The sequence below is a fragment of the Molossus molossus genome, unplaced genomic scaffold (assembly GCF_014108415.1).
Source record: "Molossus molossus isolate mMolMol1 unplaced genomic scaffold, mMolMol1.p scaffold_m16_p_24, whole genome shotgun sequence".
NCBI classification, from domain to species: domain Eukaryota; kingdom Metazoa; phylum Chordata; class Mammalia; order Chiroptera; family Molossidae; genus Molossus; species Molossus molossus.
The window spans coordinates 13,137,384-13,154,928 of NW_023425360.1; the positions used below are offsets into that span (position 1 = coordinate 13,137,384).

At 51.5% G+C, this 17,545-nt stretch overlaps 1 protein-coding gene across 2 annotated transcripts in view; it reads left to right on the forward strand.

Annotated features, from left to right (window-relative positions):
• CHRNA7 (cholinergic receptor nicotinic alpha 7 subunit) overlaps positions 1-17,545 on the forward strand; it is a 36,743-nt gene that overhangs the window by 8,356 nt on the left and 10,842 nt on the right. Inside the window, exons 3-9 of one of the 2 annotated variants that reach the window (XM_036277851.1) lie at positions 4,536-4,580; positions 9,607-9,716; positions 12,458-12,537; positions 13,766-13,933; positions 15,239-15,433; positions 16,360-16,446; positions 17,323-17,432. In XM_036277851.1, the coding sequence (XP_036133744.1) occupies positions 4,536-4,580; positions 9,607-9,716; positions 12,458-12,537; positions 13,766-13,933; positions 15,239-15,433; positions 16,360-16,446; positions 17,323-17,432 (795 nt within the window). The remainder of the gene's footprint in view (positions 1-4,535; positions 4,581-9,606; positions 9,717-12,457; positions 12,538-13,765; positions 13,934-15,238; positions 15,434-16,359; positions 16,447-17,322; positions 17,433-17,545) is intronic. The other variant, XM_036277852.1, reaches the window with a different exon arrangement.

Here is a 17,545-nt window from a genome sequence, read left to right on the forward strand (position 1 = left end):
GTTTATTCATTGTTTTCCATTAAGATGTTTTTATTGCCCTGGCTGGTGTGCTCAGTGGTTAGAGCACAGGCCTGCATTGGCCAGCACACCAAAGTGTCCCGGGTTCGATTCCCCATCAAGGGCACATACCTGGGTTACGGGTTCAATCCCTGGCCCTGGCCGGGATGCGTTCAGGAGGCAACCAATCGATGTGTCTCTCTCACATTGATGTTTCTCTCTCTCCCTTCCTCTCACTCTCTCTAAAAATCAATGGAAAAAATATCCTGGGGTGAGATTAATAGCAACAACAACAACAACAACAAAAATTGTTTCCTTTTTACGGCAAAATATACTCCATTGCTACCAAAGCTTTTTTATCCACTCATCTACTGAGGGCACTTGGGCTGCTTCCAAGTCTCGGCTGCTGAAAGCAAGGCTGCAGTGGACACAGGGGTGTGTATTCGTTTGAGGTTCCGTCAGACACAGCCCAAGTTTTTCTAACCACTTTGCTGTACACTGGAAACGAATACAGATTCATTTTAAAAGTAAACTGTGCCCTGGCCGGTTTGGCTCAGCGGTTAGAGCGTTGGCCTGCGGTCCAGAGAGACCTGGGTTCAGTTCCCGCTAAGGGCATCTACCTTGGTTGCAGTTTGTCCCTGGCCCTGGTTGGGTCGTGTGTATAGGAGGCAGTCACTCGATGTGTCCCTTTCACATCGAGGTTTCTCTCTTTCTCTTCCTCTCTCTCCCTCCCACTCTAGCTGAACAAAAAAAATGCAAAAATGTCCTCAGCTGTGGATAAAAAAAAAAAAAAATTAAATGTAAACTGTAATTGCAACCATTTAAAAAAGATATTTGTTGATTTCCTCCAGTAAGTGCCCCTGTTTTGCGGCAGGAGCGTGTTCAGATCTTGGAGTCTGCTGCTTTGCTAGACCCAGAAGTAGGTCTCCTGTCCATTACCATGGAACACTCACGACTTCCTGACTTCTCCATTTCAGCTCCGCTGTGTCTTCCTGGATTTACCGCCAACCTCTTCCCCTAATTGACCTAATCTCTCTGTGGTTTTCCTCTGCACACACTCCGATTAGCTCAGGCCAGTGGCTCGGTTTTCAGCAGGGTCTGTTGTGTTCCTTTCTCTGGGCAGTTGATGAGCCACGGAAGCAGTTTGAGGAAGCTGACTTGGTTAGCATTCCAGTCTCCCTTTCATTGCATTTGTTTATTTCATAGTCTCATCTTTGAAAGCATGCTCCAAGGCTCTATGAAGGTATGGAGTATACAGAGGTCATGAGAGGCTTAGCCGTCTTGGGCCTTTTCCAGACTCTACTTCACATTTCCGTGGTACCTGTCTGCCTGCCTTCACTTCGTCCTTTCTCCCTTGCATTGGCTGTTTTTAAAATGTTCATTCATTCTCTCATTCATTCATAGCCACATGATGTTCACTAGGCCGTCATTTCTAAGTTTTTCATCTTGCCCACTGTGTCCACTCATCATTTTTAATTTTCTGTGCTCTAGTGGTGATAAGTTACTTTTCATCATTCTCTCCTTAGATGTGGCCCTAATTTATTTTTTCTTGATATAGAGTCGTCTTCAGTACTTGTAGAAATATTAGAAGCTTCAAATAACAGCACCTGCATGTCTTCCAGTCACTATCTGACCCCTCCTGCCCCTCCCTTCCTCCCTCCCTCCCTCCCCTCCCTTCCCTCCCTCCCCTCCCCCTTTGGAACACACCTGGCCCCATACATAGTTATGAGGACATTATTGATTATATTCCCTAGGCTGTACTTTACATCCCCTTGACTATTTTGTAACTACCAATTAGTACTTCTTTTTTTAAAACATGTTTTTTAATTGATTTTAGAGAGAAAGGAAGAGAGAGGGAGAGATAGGTAGAAACATTGAAGAGAAATATTGATCAGCTGCCTCCTGCACGCCCCCTACTGGGGATCAAGCCTGCAACCCGGGCAGGTGCCCTGACCAGGAATCGAACCGGGACCTCTCAGTCCCTGGGACCACACTCAATCACTGAGCCACAGCCGCGGGGCCTCTGGGTGCCTTCTATAAGGGCGCTAATCCCAGTCATGAGGGCCGCACCCTCCTGACCTGATCACCTCCCAAAGGCCCCCCTTCTAAATACCATCATAGTGGGGGCTAAGTTTTGACATATGAATCTGGGGGGGGACACTGTACTGGGGGGTGGGAAGGACGGTCGGCACTTTGTCAAGGAGAAGACTGAGCTAAGAGACTGAGCCGGCCAGTGGGCGTCACTGGGGGGTGGGGGGACGAAGCGGGGACCCACTCAGGGAACGCAGGCGCCCCCTCCTGCCGGTTTGCGGGAACGCAGGCGCCCCCCTCTGCGGGTTCTGCGGGCTCAGCGGGGGCCGCGCGCGGTGATTACAGTTCGAGGTGCCGAGCTGCCGCGCTCCGCAGAAATCCCGGCTCTCTAATGAGGTTTCAGCTGGAAAGAAGAAAGCGTTTTAATTAGACCCGTTGTAATCAAACTCCCAAAGCACAGAAGCCTTTCTCCGAGAAGATGAAGACGCCAACTGAAGGAAAGCCAGCCCCCTCGATGCACACGGGCTAATTTCAGGCCACTGAAAAGAGCAGAGCCCTGCCCTGGCCGGTTTGGCTCCTCGGTTGGAGAGTCCCGGGTTCGGTTCCCGCCAAGGGCTCGTACCTCATCCCCGCCCCGGTTCGGGTCGTGCGGGAGGCAGCCACTCAATGTGTCCCTCTCACATCGATGTTTCTCTCTCTCCCCTCCCCCTCCCTCCCACTCTATTGGAACAAAGATGGAAAAATGTCCTCCTGTATGATTAAAAAACAAAAATAGATCCTTCATAAATCAAGGCCACAGATATTTGTCCTAAAAGAGATGCTCAGTGCTTTCGCATGATGTTGGAGATTGAACTGTTTCTAGAGAACTCTGCAATCCAGATGGGTGGCTCTGTCAGGACTGTCTGCTCCGTAGACAATGGAGAAAGGTTAGCTCTACAACTTTTCCATCAAAAACCTTGGCATGATTTATTTTGCAAAATGGGATTTTTTTCCCTACAATCAAATTGGCAGCTTCTTCCAGACACGGCCCCAGCCTGGGACCCTGGGCTTCATCCCCTGTCCCTCCACAGGCAGCCTGTCTCTGCAGGATTCTACCCCAGACCCTCACCCTTCCCCAAGGCGCCCAGGGTGAGTGGCTGGGGCAGGACACGGAGGAATCAAAGTCTCGGCAAACTCCTTATACATTCAACACATTTTTGTTTTAATGAGCAGCCGCATCTATTTCTCATTTGAATTCCTGTTCTCTGGCCACACCCCTGCAGATGCCACATCTCTCTGCTGTGGCTGTGCACCTGTGAACCAGGCCAGACGGTTCCTGGAGGACCTCATGTCCCCGCTCCTGGGCATGTCTGCAGGGGACCATCAGTAAGCTCTTTCCTGGAGGGGGGGACGGCTGGTTCTCCAGCCCTTGGGGTGGGAACTGAGCACAGTGCTCTCGGTCTTGGGGGAACTCGCTCTCCGGTCATCATGTGTGGCATCTACCTGGCCACGTGGGGCTTGGCCAGCCGCACGGAAAAGCTGGGTGCATCCCAGTTGGTAAAGGCCGGTCAACGTTGACGAGTGTCTCTTTCAGATGCCCTGTGCCGGGGCAAAGCCGCAGCTGGTACACTGCTTGGCGCCCTCTGGATGCCACACCTAGGCAGTTCGCAGACAGTGGCCAAGGGGCTCTTGGGTGAGCCCCACATTGGCTCCTTTTAAAAGTCCATCTCTTTGCTGACACTTAGTTTGCTCACCGGGACGTATTTGCAGGTGTCGAGGGCCTTGCACATGCGTGGTAGAGAGAAGGTGAGGGAAGAGCAGACCCTCGGGGACTGGTCACAGTTTTCATTCCCTTTCCTGGGAGGGCAGCATAACATTTTCTAAAATCCTTATTTGAGGACACTTTTCTATTTATCTTCAGATAGAGTGGGAGGAGGGGAGAGAGAGAGAGAGAGAAACATCATAGGAGAGAGACACATTGACTGGTTGCCTCTCGCATGACCCGACCAGGGCTGGGGATGAACCGCAACCTTAACTGGAATCGAATGAATCCGCGACTCTTGGGCCCGCGGGCCAGTGCTCTAACCACTGAGCCACCAGCCAGGGCAGCATAATATATTTATATTTGTTGTAAACTCTATACATCCTGGTAAATACATTCAACATGTAAAAAAATGGAACTTTGCGCCCAATATAATTTTTTAAGTATATAAATTATTTTAAAAATAGAAAAATAACCTAAACCATTAGCAGGTGTCACCTCCAGATGGTGGGGTTGCAGGGCTTTGCTTTCTATTTTATACTTTTCAGTCTTTTGTAAGTGCTTTGTAATATGTGTGTGTGTGTTCCCTCCAAATGAAGAGAAAAGCTGAATTCTGGGCAACGTAGGCTTGGAAGCCTTGGTGGGTTCTCATCTCCCAGTCCCAACAATCGGCTTCTTATATGAGTGATGGTATCATCCCCTCTTTTCAACACCAAATAAACCATCATTACAATTCTTTTCTTTTCTTTTTTTTTTTTTTTTGAAGGACGAGAAGAACCAAGTTCTAACCACCAACATTTGGCTGCAGATGGTGAGTTGAGACAATGGCCGTCCTCGCCCATGCATGCCCCCGATCTTGCTTCTCAGATGCGTGTGTGTGAATTGTGGGGACAGCGGGGGTCCCTTGAGAAAAGCCGACTGCTGCCCCACTGCACAGGTGGCAAGGGGAAAGTGGGAAGCCCCGCCTTTGGAGGGGTCATGCTTGCCGGTTCACAGCAGGGTGATTTGGGGAAATTTCAAAAGCGCTTCATGCAAGACAAGTAATGAGATTCGGGTCTGCATTTAGGTGCCGCACCCCAACTGGTCCCCAGGACTCGGGCGCCTGCCTCGCTCTCCGTGACTCTGTCATGGATTTTCACGTTGACACCTCAAATCCCAACCTAAACTTAATAAATTGCAAATGAGGCCACGTCCATCAAAATTGTAAATATCGGCATTTAAGAACAAAACTGAGTCTCTGTTTCCAGTGGACTCTATTGGAGTGGCATCTGATTGGACGCCTGTATCACTCATTAGGAGAATATAGACAGGCCTTTTTTTTTTTTATGCTCACTCGAGGATATTTTTGCATTTTTATCTTCAGATAGAGCAGGAGGGAGGGAGGGAGGAAGAGAGAGAGAGAGAGAGAGGCAGAGAGAGAGAGAGAGAAACATCAATGTGAGAAAGACACATCGAGTGGCTGCCACCCACACGACCCCAACTGGGGCGACCGAGGTACATGCCCTTAGCGGGAACCGAACCCGGGACTCTCTGGTCCGTGGGCCGACGCTCTAACTTCGGAGCCAAACCAGCCAGGGCTCTTTTTTTTTCTTTTAATTAAATTTGTTGGAATAACCTTGGTTAATAACATGATACAAATATCAAGTGTGCAACTTTATGATACGACCTCTATCTACTCTTACCAACCGAAGTCCGGTCTCCTTCCTTCACCATGTACTTGACCTCCTTTACCCCCTTTGTCCTCCCCCACCCCTCTTCTCCTCTGATTTTGTTGTCTGTTCCCATGAGTTTGTTTGTTGCTTTATGTTTTATATCCCACATGAGTGAAGTCACATGGGTCTTGTTCTTTTCCATCTGACTTATTTCATTTAGCATAATCCTCTCAAGATCTACCATGTTGTAGCAAATGGCAATATTCATCTTTTTTTGTGGTTGTATAGTATTCCGTTGTGTATATGGACCACATCTTCATCCATTCATCCATCAGAGGACACTTGGCTATTGTCCCCTGGATCTTGGCTGTTGTAAATAATGCTGCAATGAACCTAGGGGTGCATATATCTTCACGAGTACATGTTTTCAACAGACAGGCCTTTCTTTAATGGTCGATACTTTCCATCACCCCTTCTTGTCTATGCGTGTCCGTCTTGACTCCTTTCCATGGGGAATTTTATCCTCATGTGACATAATTTTATGTTTGAGAGTGTTTTGTTAACCATTCTGTCTCAGTTCTCTCAGGAAATAAGTGTGAAAATTTTTATTATTATTATTATTATTATCCTCACCCGAGGACATTTTTGCATTTATCTTCAGATAGAGTGGGAGGGAGAGAGGGGAGGGGAGAGAGAGAGAAACATCGATGTGAGAGAGACACATCGAGTGGCTGCCATCCACATGACCCCAACTGGGCCAGGGACAAACTACAACCGAGGTACGTGCCCTTAGCGGGAACCGAACACAGGACTCTCTGGTCTGTGGGCCGATGCTTCAACCACTGAGCAAAACCGGCCAGGGCTAAGTGTGAAAATTTAGTACATAGTTCTCTCCAAGGTGTATGAGCTGATGTTGATCTTGTTCCTCTGGAGAGAGATGCCTAATATGTTCATGGAATATATCTGGTCATGGGCAGGTCTCGTCCCCTGGTGCCTATATTTCTTAGTCCTCAGTAAGTGATTGATCTTCAGCAACATGTAAGATTTGGTGCTCTGGCTGAGTGGCTCAATGGTTGTAGCATCATCCTATAAATCAAAAGGTTGCAACCCTGGCCGTTTGGCTCAGCAGTTAGACCATCAGCCTGTGGACCAAAGAGTCACAGGTTCGATTCTGATCAAGGGCACGTACCTTGTTTGCGGTTCATCCCCGGCCCTGGTTGGGTCATGTAGAAGGCAATCAGTCGACGTGTCCCTCTCATGTTGATATTTCTCTCTCCCTCTCCCTCCTTCTCACTCTATCTGATGATAAATAGAAAAATAAATATCCTTGGGTGAGGATTAAAAAAAAAAAGGTTGCATGTTTGATTCTTAATCAGGTCCCATACGAGAGGCAACCAATTAATATTTCTCTCTCACATCAATGTTTCTCTCTCTCTCTGTCTCTAAAAAAAAAAAAAGAAATCAATGAAAACCTCGGGTGATGATTAAAAAGAAAAGATCTGGCCCTGGTCGGTTTGGCTCAGCAGTTAGAGCATCGGCCTGCGGTCCGGAGAGACCCGGGTTCAGTTCCCGCTAAGGGCACGTACTTCGGTTGCAGTTTGTCCCCGGCCCTGGTTGGGTCGTGCGGGTGGCAGCCACTAGATGCGACCCTTTCATGTCGATGTTTCTCTCTCTCTCTCTTCCTCCCACGCTATCTGAACAAAATATGGAAAAATGTCCTCGGGTGAGGATTAAAAAGAAACAAAAAACAAAAACAAAAAAGAAAAGATTTGGTGTTTTTTTTGTTTGTTTCTTTGTTTTTGAAGGGTGTTGGTTTTCCAGAGAAATCAGGAGCTGCATGATCACACGCTGTTCGAGTTCATTTGCTCCATAATAAGCATCTTGTTTCGGAGGATGTCACCAGAGACTCGAATCTCTTCCAAGCACAGCTTAGTTCTAATTAAGACTTACTCTTGCAGAAGCATCTTGCATGACCCTGGTTCTAAAACTCATTTCTTTAATCTCATTTACTTGTTCCACCCATTTTTTCGAGCACCTGAGTGGGAGCCTGGACGTGGACCACGGGAGGGGACCCAGGGATGGATGCAACCCAGTTTCTACGTCCACACACTTACAGCCGGGCTGTGTACTTTGCAGTCGAAAAGAAGGTTAAAATATCAAGACCAAAGAACTCCCTGTCGTGGGAGGCGGTGTGGACCGCGGGTGTGCTCCAGAGAAATGGAGCCTCACAGGCCTGAAGGGGAGCCGAGAAGGGGGCCGCACTCAGACGCCGAGTGCGAAGGACCGAGCACTGGTGTCCCAGGAGTGGCGTCGCTGCCTGACGCCTGCTCCCAGGTGCACCGTGGGGAGCACGTGCCAGGCGCCTTCGGGCGTGTGTGACACCTTTCCCTGGAAGGCCACCCCTGTGGCTCTTGTCGCAACTGTGATACTGACTCCCGGCTGAATTTTAAGGAACCACAAGTACCTTGGGGGTTAGAACAAACCGCAGGCACCATTTCATCAAAACCTCTGTCCAGTTTCCATCTGGAAAACTGGATTTCCACAGAGGCCACAGCCTGGCCCCGGGGACGCAGATGTTCCACGCCAGGCCGTGTATAAGACAGCTGCCACCAGGATTCCCGCTCTGTGGGTTGTGCCGCTGGGCCCGCACCGTCAGCCTGGCTAAGGCCGAGCCCTGGAAATCGGGCTCCCGAGCTTCATGTTGCCGAATTCCCGTTCTGAGCGTCTCAGTCCACAGCGTGTGCTCCAGGACAGCTCAGGCCAAGGCCCTGCAATGCTAGACTTTTCTATACATTCCAAACCGAGGAGGCAGGAAGGTAACAACGAAGCACAATAAATCCTTCCTGGCCGGCAGCGTATTGATTTTGGTTCCCATCCCCTTCCTTGCCCTTGATTCTGGGTGACTTTCCAGTTCCTCAGCCCGAAGCGGGAGAAGGCGGCTGATCTCCATTTATCTCTTTATAGTTTTGGAGGAAGCAGTTGGTGGATCTTCTCTGTGCCTTAGTTTTATTGTTTCAGAAGGCCTGCCAGACATAATCTGATTTAATCCACGAGGAGAAGCGGCAGAAGCATTTCGGGCCACCAGAGGCTCTCACGTGTGCCCTTGGAAAGTGGGGGACATAACAGTGTCAAGAATAACCAACAATATCTGTCTTCTCTTAGTTTGCAATTGCGATCATTCTGGCTCGAGGGGTCCAGTCCTTCCAATATTATTCTCTGTTTCCTACCTCCTAATTCTCATTAGGAACCTCATAGCATTCCCACTGAGGATGTTAGATGGTAAACCGTGTTTCTTTCTAAAGGTAAAGCATTTGCCTTTTTGTCTCTGAACCCACTTCACACATTGTGCTCACAGACACGCTTGCTTGCGGCCCTGACAGCAACCCCGAGCTAAGGGTGACACTTTAATCATTGCGTCACACTGAGAGAAAACAAAGTTTGGGGCCAGCGGGAAGCAGAGGGCGACTTTCTTCCTCTGATCTCAAAACAGCTGGGAGGACTTTCCCCGAACACACGTGCGTGCAGAGTTCTCGGCAGCAAATATGTGGTGTTGTCTGTAGCAACGACCGATTATCTGGTTTTCTGGACACGAACTGGATGTCCCCTCTTGGCCCTTGCACCTTGATTCGGGATTTTATCACCAAGACCCAGTGTGCATTTTGGGGTCACGGCGTCAGAAGCACTATCCCTGCGTGAAAATAAGAATTCAAGCCCCGAACAGGCATGAGGAGTTCCTGAGACAGCCCCTTGCAGCTGCGGGAAGTTGCACCATGGGCATAAATGGTCTATGTTTTCCCAAGCCTGGTTCTTATTCCAGTGGAAATAAGTGAATTCGTGTTTGCGAAGCATCCTTATGGAATACGGCAAAAGCAAAATATGTATTTGTTTGGCTAGAAAACACTGACCTTTCAGGGAGGGGAGGGCTGGGACCCTCAGTGAGCTGAAACTAACCACATGCTTCCTCTGAACAGGGTCATGCTGACGGCAGGGTCTTAGACGTGATTTCAACGTCATGCGTGGTCCTTTAGGAAGGGATTATTTAATCCCCTGCTTCTTTACATTTGTAGATAGCCACTCAATCATGTGACTAAGTGTCTGAACTCTTTTTGGGTCCGAGCTTGCCCGGCCGGCTCCCAGGCCGGTATCAGCAGGTAAGCACCGTTCCCTGACGTCACTGTGTGTCAGTCTTGGACAGATCACTATCTGCAATGGAACACGTCGGAGTACCCGGGCGTGAAGACGGTCCGCTTCCCCGACGGCCAGATCTGGAAGCCAGACATCCTTCTTTACAACAGGTAAGACACTGGCAAGAGGAGAAATGAGTCTTCTGGCCCACGTGGGCGATCTTGTGTGTTTGAGTGCTGTGTGGATACGCCTGATGCGTCACCGATCCTCTGGCCCATTGCTCCCACGGGCTTCGTACGTGGCTCGTGGGGAACCGGTTCACTACACCTTGTCCGCTTCAGGTCGCAGAACCTGGAAGACGCTGGGTGAGGACTTAATTGTGCAATGAAGGTGAGGGCTGAAAGGTGTGGCCCCTAAGCTGTGATAAAGCCCATAGGAGGGGACAGAGCAGAGACCTTATCCAAACACAGTGATCTCCTTACCCTCTGCCGCCATTCGCTGGACACAGGTGACACCCCCTCACCTTACACCTGCTACTCACCAGCCACCAGCCAGGTGTTTGCTTTCAGCTCATCCACATGCTGACTCTCTCCCCCTAGAGCCGCTTACCGGACCCCTCTTGGCACGGATGCCTGCCCATCTCACGTTCCTGGGACCTTGGCTTGATGCCCTGTCCTCCCCAGTCCCAGATGAGTCTCTGTCACATGCTGTCCCCCATAGCTCGGAGGGTCTGCCCCCCGTCTCGGCACAATAAACATGTGCACGGACGAGAACAGAGGGAGGTGGGATGCAGGGATGAGGGGGTGCAAAGGGGATGGATCCCTGCGATAACAGCTGAGTGAGAGAAGGAAGAAGAGGAGAAAAATCCTAGTGGCAAACTAGAAAATAGGTAACTGTGACTGAATCCAAAAATAGACACGGGAAGTAGCAAAACCAGCTTGAATTTAATGAGATCCTGACCTTCTGATATTCCGTTATTGGGGGTTTGGAGAAATGTTGAGCTTGACACTTTCCACCAGCTCCGGGAACTCAGTGCAATGTTCTCTGTGGGCTCACGTGATGTCTCATTAGTGTGTGGGGGATGCTGTTCCTTAAGCAGGGGACATATCACCCTGGGTCACCCGTGGCTTTGAGCGGAGCATCAGGTGCTGGCTGGTGTGCTCAGTGGTTAGTGCATCAGCCCGTGCACTGATGGGTCTCAGGTTCAATTCTTGGTCAAGGGCACACACCTGGGTTGCAGCTTCCATCCCTGGCCCTGCTTGGGGTCGTGCAGGAGGCTACCAATTGATGTGTCTCTCTCACATCGATGTCTCTCTCTCTCTCTCTCTCTCTCTCTCTCTCTCTCCTCCCCCCCCCTCCCTTCCTTCCACTCCCTCTAAAAATTAATGGAAAAAATATCCCCGGGAGAAGATTAACAAACAAAGAAAGGAAGGACCCTCCGTTCAGGGTAGGGGAGGCATCCTGTCCTGTCCGTCACGCTCCCTGCCCTATTCCAGCTGGACATGAGTTGCAGCGGGAGCGCTAATGGTTTCTGAGATGTAATACATCCCCCGCGCCGTGGAGAGGCTGGGTCGCTGCAAACCCATCTCTGCGCCGCCTGGGCCACGCTGCTTCATCTCCCTGATGGATGGCGAGCAGAGCTCGGTGCTGCCAGCCAGCTGGCCGGGTGCCGGAGGGGAAGGTGGCGCTGAGGAACGCGCCTGCCAGGTGCTGAGCCCAGGAGTTTCTCGCTCACTTTGTGCTGCTTTACCTTAAGCCTGCGGTTCAAGGATTTTTCTGAACACCCTCCCGCTCCGAGTGAGCAGCGGGGTGGGGTCCCCTGTGGTGGTGTCCGTGAGCCTGGGCGACAAGGGCACGTGGGTGGAGGTTTGCAGTGTGAGACCCCGACAGGGGAGACGGCTCTGGACCACTTGGTCTGCACCTGGAGTTGTGCTTATGAGCAGGTTGTTTACCATCTGTAGGAACTGCCTGACCCTGGCAGGTGAGAAAGGGGGACAGTTCCTTTGAGGTCAGCAAGGTCCCCTGGGGTCAAAGAGCACAGAACACGAAGGACACATCTAATGGGGCTGCTGGGCTCGTTGTAGTTTCCCTGTTGTCTCCCCACGAATTAGAGTGGGTAGCTCCAGGGTGCAGGAGGTTCTGAGCATGGGCAGGGAGGTGCTAGGGTGCATTTATTTTTTATTTTTATTTTTTTATCCTCATCTGAGGACATTTTTCCATTTTTTGTTCAGATAGAGTGGGAGGGAGAGAGAGGAAGAGAGAGAGAGAGAAACATCGATGTGAAGGGACACATCGAGTGGCTGCCACCCGCACGACCAACCAGGGCCGGGGACAAACTGCAACCGAGGTACATGCCCTTAGCGGGAACCGAACCCGGGTCTCTCTGGACCGCAGGCCGACGCTCTAACCGCTGAGCCAAACCAGCCAGGGCGCTAGGGTGCATTTATTTCACATCTGTACCGGTCATCGCTAATCACGGAGCCCAGGGCCACTCTGGGGCCCTTGGGTGCCCAGCTGCCCCCTGCACCTGCAGCGTCGTTCATTTGGGAGGCATTTGTGAAGCAGCCCCAGGAATGGGCCCTTTCAAGAGCCTGGAACTGAAGCTTTGAGCACAGCGGGTCAGGATGCTGCCTCGTGGGGCTGACAGGCAGGGTGCTCTCGCCCTTACCCCTGCAGACCGGTGACGTTGCCCACCCACTGATGTACCCCCTCACTGTCTTCGGGTTCCATTTTTGTCGAGAACTCTGTTTTAGATGCGTATGAAAAAAATCAGTTTACGTGAAATGGGGTGGATATTGGCCCCTTTGAACCGTCTCTGCGATCTCCCAGGTCAGCAGCTGGTCATGCTCGTAGACCAGGGCGGGTGGCCGGGCACAGCAGTGCCAGCTCACGAAACCCTTTCTGCTTCCAGTGCCGACGAGCGATTCGATGCCACGTTCCACACCAACGTGCTGGTGAATTCTTCCGGGCACTGCCAGTACCTCCCTCCAGGTAAGGGCCCTTCCTTCATCCTGCAGTCAGACAGGTGGAGTTGGGGGTCAGTCCTAGGCTGCTCGCAGGAGCTATGGGCCAGCCCTGAGCTCTGAGTCCGGGCTGCTCCCCAGGGGTCGGGGCAGTGACTGTGCCGAGCGGCCTCCTGGGGTGAGCGCTGAGAACCTGTGTGGTGCTGGCCCAGCGGCTCAACAGGGAGCTCACGAGTGACTCCCTTCCCCGTGGGTGTCGCGCCTCTCAGCCCGCCGATGGCCAGCCGCTTCCTGGGATCGATCCTTCCTCACCAGCCCATCATTTCTGTGGACTCACAGGGCCCTGGGCTGCTCAGGGACTGGTCCCTGGCTCAGGAACGTGGCTTTATGGCCTATGGGTAGTAACAGGATTTAAAAATCTCTTAGGTGATTTATTATTATTTTGTTGTTGTTAATCCTCACCCAAGGATATTCTTTTTTTTTTTTTTATCCTCACCCGAGGACACTTTTTCCATTTTTTATTCAGATAGTGTGGGAGGGAGAGAGAGAGAGAGAAACATCGACGTGAAAGGGACACATCGAGTGGTCGCCACCCACACGACCCAACCAGGGCTGGGGACAAACTGTAACCGAGGTACGCGCCCTTAGCGGGAACCGAACCCGGGTCTCTCTGGACCGCAGGCCGACGTTCCAACCGCTGAGCCAAACCGGCCAGGACCCAAGGATATTCTTTTCATTCATTTTTAGAGAGACGGGAACGGAAGGAGAGAGGGGTGAGAGAGAGAGAAATATTGATGTGAGAAAGACACATCAATTGGTTGCCTCCCACATGTGCTCCAACCCGGGCCAGGGATGTAACCTGCAACCCAGGTACATGCCCTTGACCAGGAGTCAACCCAAGACCCTTCGGTGCACAGTCTGATGATCTAACCACTGAGCAACACTGGCCCGGGCTGTGCGTGTATCTTTATCCACATATCCGTCGACAAAGACATTGTTTCCATATCTTGACTATTGTAAAACCTGCTGCAATGAACACGGGGTGGGGGGTGCAGACCCTTATTTGAGCGGGTGATTTGGTTTCCTTTGGCTACACACCCAGAAGTGGGGTTGCTGGGTCCCGTGGCAGCTCTGTTTTTACTTCCCATAACGGCTGCCCCGATTTACGTGCCCACCAACAGCGTGAGGCTGCTGCGTTCTGGAAGCACGTTTCGCCAGCTTCCACTGCGCTCTGACGGTGTCCGTCGCCCCCGCAGGCATCTTCAGGAGCTCCTGCTACATCGACGTGCGCTGGTTCCCCTTCGACGTGCAGCAGTGCGACCTGAAGTTCGGGTCCTGGTCCTACGGAGGGTGGTCGCTGGATCTCCAGATGCAGGAGGCAGATGTCAGCGGCTACATCCCGAACGGAGAGTGGGACCTCATGGGTAAGCCCGCGGGGGCGCGAGCCTCGGGTTAGGAAGGAGCTGCTTTGTCCTGTGCTTGCCTGGGAGTTCGGGATTTTCCACTCTGCTTTCAGTGTGAGTATTTATTGTGCCCTGCAGCACTCTCCGTGATTTATCGAGAGCTACAGGATTAGAAACAAAAGCAATTAGAAAATGCAGTGCTTCCCATGAGGAGCTTGCTGAGACATTTCAATGAGCCAGTGCTGCTATAGGCATCCGTACATCATTCCCGTCTTCGGCTCCTAAAATCGTGTTGGATAGCAAATGGCATTTATAGTGGTGTGAAGTTTATAACGTGTCATTTGTAATCATGGTGTCTCAGCCTGCTCTTGCTGCTGTAACAGAACGCCACAGACCGGACGGCTTCCAGACAACAGATATTTACTTCTCACAGTCCCGGGGGCTGAAAGTCCCAGCTCAAGGTGTCAGCACACTTGGTGTCCGGTGAGGGCAGCTTCCTGGTCCACAGATGGCTGTCTTCTCGCCGTGTCCTCACAGGGCAGAGGGGGCAGGGGACTCTCTAGGGCCTCCTTTTTAAGGGTGCTAACCTCATTCATGAGGGCCGCACCCTCCTGACCGAATAACCTCCCAGAGGCCCCACCTCCTAATACCATCCCATTAGGGGTTAGGTTTTAGGGGACACAAATATTCAGTCTACAGCACATGTAATTCCAATCCATCAGAAAAAAAAACAAAACATACTATGCAGCTGTAAGAAAGAAAGATCTCTTATCCTTTGAGGTGACATGGAGGGACCTGGAAAGTATTATCCTAAGTGAAACAAGTCAAACAGAGAAAGACAAGTATCATATGATCTCAGTTATCTGTGGAATATAATGAACGTAACAGTCTGAGGAATGGGGTAGACCCAGAGACATAGGAGTGGGGTACAGACTGACAATCCCCAGAAGAGGGGGTGGTGGGGGAGAGATAAACCACAGAACTTACATGCATGTATGCATGAACAATGGACATGGACAACAAAGCTGGGGACGGGTGGGGAGGGAGGGAGAGGGGGGAATCAGTGGGGGGGAAAGGAGAAACATCTGTAACAAAAATTAATTAATTTAAAAAACAAACAAAAAACACCTGCTAGTTTGTTCAACTATCCCTAAGACATTCCTAAACAACTCTATGAAACACTCTAGGAAGGGTTCATTCAAACACTGATTACCCAATTTTTTCAGCACATACATTCCATGGCCGTGTTTGTGTGTGATAGCTGTTAAAATAAACGAACAGGGAGATTTCATTTGAACGATGGTTCCTTTCCTCCCTGTCCTGGAGGAATCCCGGGCAAGCGCAGCGAGAAGTTCTATGAGTGCTGTAAAGAGCCGTACCCCGACGTCACCTTCACGGTGACCCTCCGCCGCAGGACCCTCTACTACGGCCTCAACCTGCTCATACCCTGTGTGCTCATCTCTGCCCTGGCCCTCCTGGTCTTCCTGCTGCCCGCAGACTCCGGGGAGAAAATCTCCCTCGGTAAGTGCCTGTCTTCGGTGGGAGTCGGCGGGGACTGGAGGGCTCGGCCTGGAGTTCAGCACCGTGGACAGCGCAGAGCTCTGCGCGCTCTGGTGGGACGTCCCAGGGTCTATGGGAGAAGCCAGGACAGGCTCCTCATGCCGGTTGGTTCTTCTGCTCCATGCCATGCCCTCCCGAGATAGCCTACATGGAGGATGGGAACACCCAGGAGGGGCCAATTCTTCCCTGGGGGGCCTGGGTTTTCTTCCCCTCTTGCCACCTCATTCCGCTTTTGGGGGGCCAGCAGCCAGTATGCGGTGTGTACAGGAAATACTTTAGGTTAATTCATGATCAGCTTGCTTTTGCAAATGGTCCTACTCAGTGTAATTCCCGAGGGCATCCAATAGGAAGATACTTTAAGATTTAGAATGGCAAAATGAGTTTCTCAAATTCTCAGAGTTGCCAAAGAGTGTGTTCAGGACATGCAGCAATCACCCTCAAACCCTTACCTCCTGAACAGGAGGTGGGGGCATGTCTGGGGACTCCTCCAAGGTCGCTCAGCTACTAAGTAACCAAGTCAAGCCTTCAAGCTGGCTGTGGAACTTTCTCCTGCCTCATGTGACTACCTCGCAATGTTAATGTAATAAAGAAAACGAGATGCGTATGCTAACGTCAGTGATTCATTTTGGGTTGTCCTTCTGAAGTTCTGCTCCTAAGTTTGACTTCACCAGGGACTTCTCTGGAATGCTGGTAAATGACATCACTGTCCCCAGAGAAACGCCCATAAATACAGAAAACCAGGTACTTGGTTTCAGGGGTGTCTTAGACATCACCTGCCTCTCCCTGTGCCCACTCTAGTTCTTTGGATCTCAGGTTAGGACTCCCTGTTAGATGGAACTGAGGTCTCATGGTCGGTCTGTCTCAGTCGCCCTGTGTTTTTGTTTCAGGGATAACAGTGTTGCTCTCTCTCACCGTCTTCATGCTGCTGGTGGCTGAGATCATGCCTGCGACGTCTGACTCCGTGCCCTTGATAGGTGAGGCAGCAGCAGCTCCTTTCGGAGACTCGGCCCTAAAGGGGCCCAGGACTTCCTGGCAAAGGCAGGGAGCAAAGTGTCCTCCGGCCATGGAGAGGCCGATCAAGGAATGCCTCCCTGTCCCAGGCTTCGTCCTCGGCCCTTGGCCCAAAGAACTGCTCATTCCTGCACCAACCCTGCACGAAGGCATTTCCGTCCCTGTTGTACTGGTCAGTGAGCTGAGGCCCCGAGAGACTGAGCTGCTGTCCGCACTCACCGATGGCAGCCAGTAGACCAAAGGGGAGCTCTTTCAGAAGCTCTGTGCTGCTTCTCCCCTGGGCCAAGGCGGAGACACGCATCCCCAACAATCAGAGCCCAAGCTGATGTCCTCAGCCTGAACAGAACTGCTACTGACCACTTTCTCTGGCTGGACAACTGGCGCCCCCTAGTGTCTCTGAGTAGATGGGGTCAGAATCATCTTCCACACTAATCCCCTAAGTCCCCAGCCCTACTAGGACAGCTAGGTGATGCCCAGGTTTGCCCTAGTTACACCCCCAGCACGTCCGTGCCCTGCAGTCATCCAGTGGTGGCCACACTCGCCATCCAGCTGTTTTTAGTTGCAATAATGGTCCACCTGTTTTCTCGTGGGAACAACCTCATCACCATCCTGCAAGGAGCTGTTAAGTCCCATTGCAGGAGGAGGCAGGGTTCACAGTCGGCTACGGCAAGGCGGGTCTTTGTGCACTGGGCTGGCCTCATGCCTGTAGGGGGTGGGCTGCAGACCTGAAGGCAGCCCCGCTCCACCCCCACCCCCCACAGTCCCAAACAGCCAGAGAACGTGGTCTGGGTCCACCCTCCCCCAGGCTGGGCCTTAACCTGCGCCTGTTCTCTCCACAGCCCAGTACTTCGCCAGCACCATGATCATCGTGGGCCTCTCCGTGGTCGTCACGGTGATTGTGCTACAGTACCACCACCACGACCCCGACGGCGGCCAGATGCCCAAGTGGGTAGGTTCCTCCTGACCTCCCCCGCAGCGAGTCAGGGCCCCTCCCCAAAGCAGTCCACGGATGGCTCATCTAGTTTACAAGTTTTCACCAGCAGCTGTGTGCCTACACCGAGA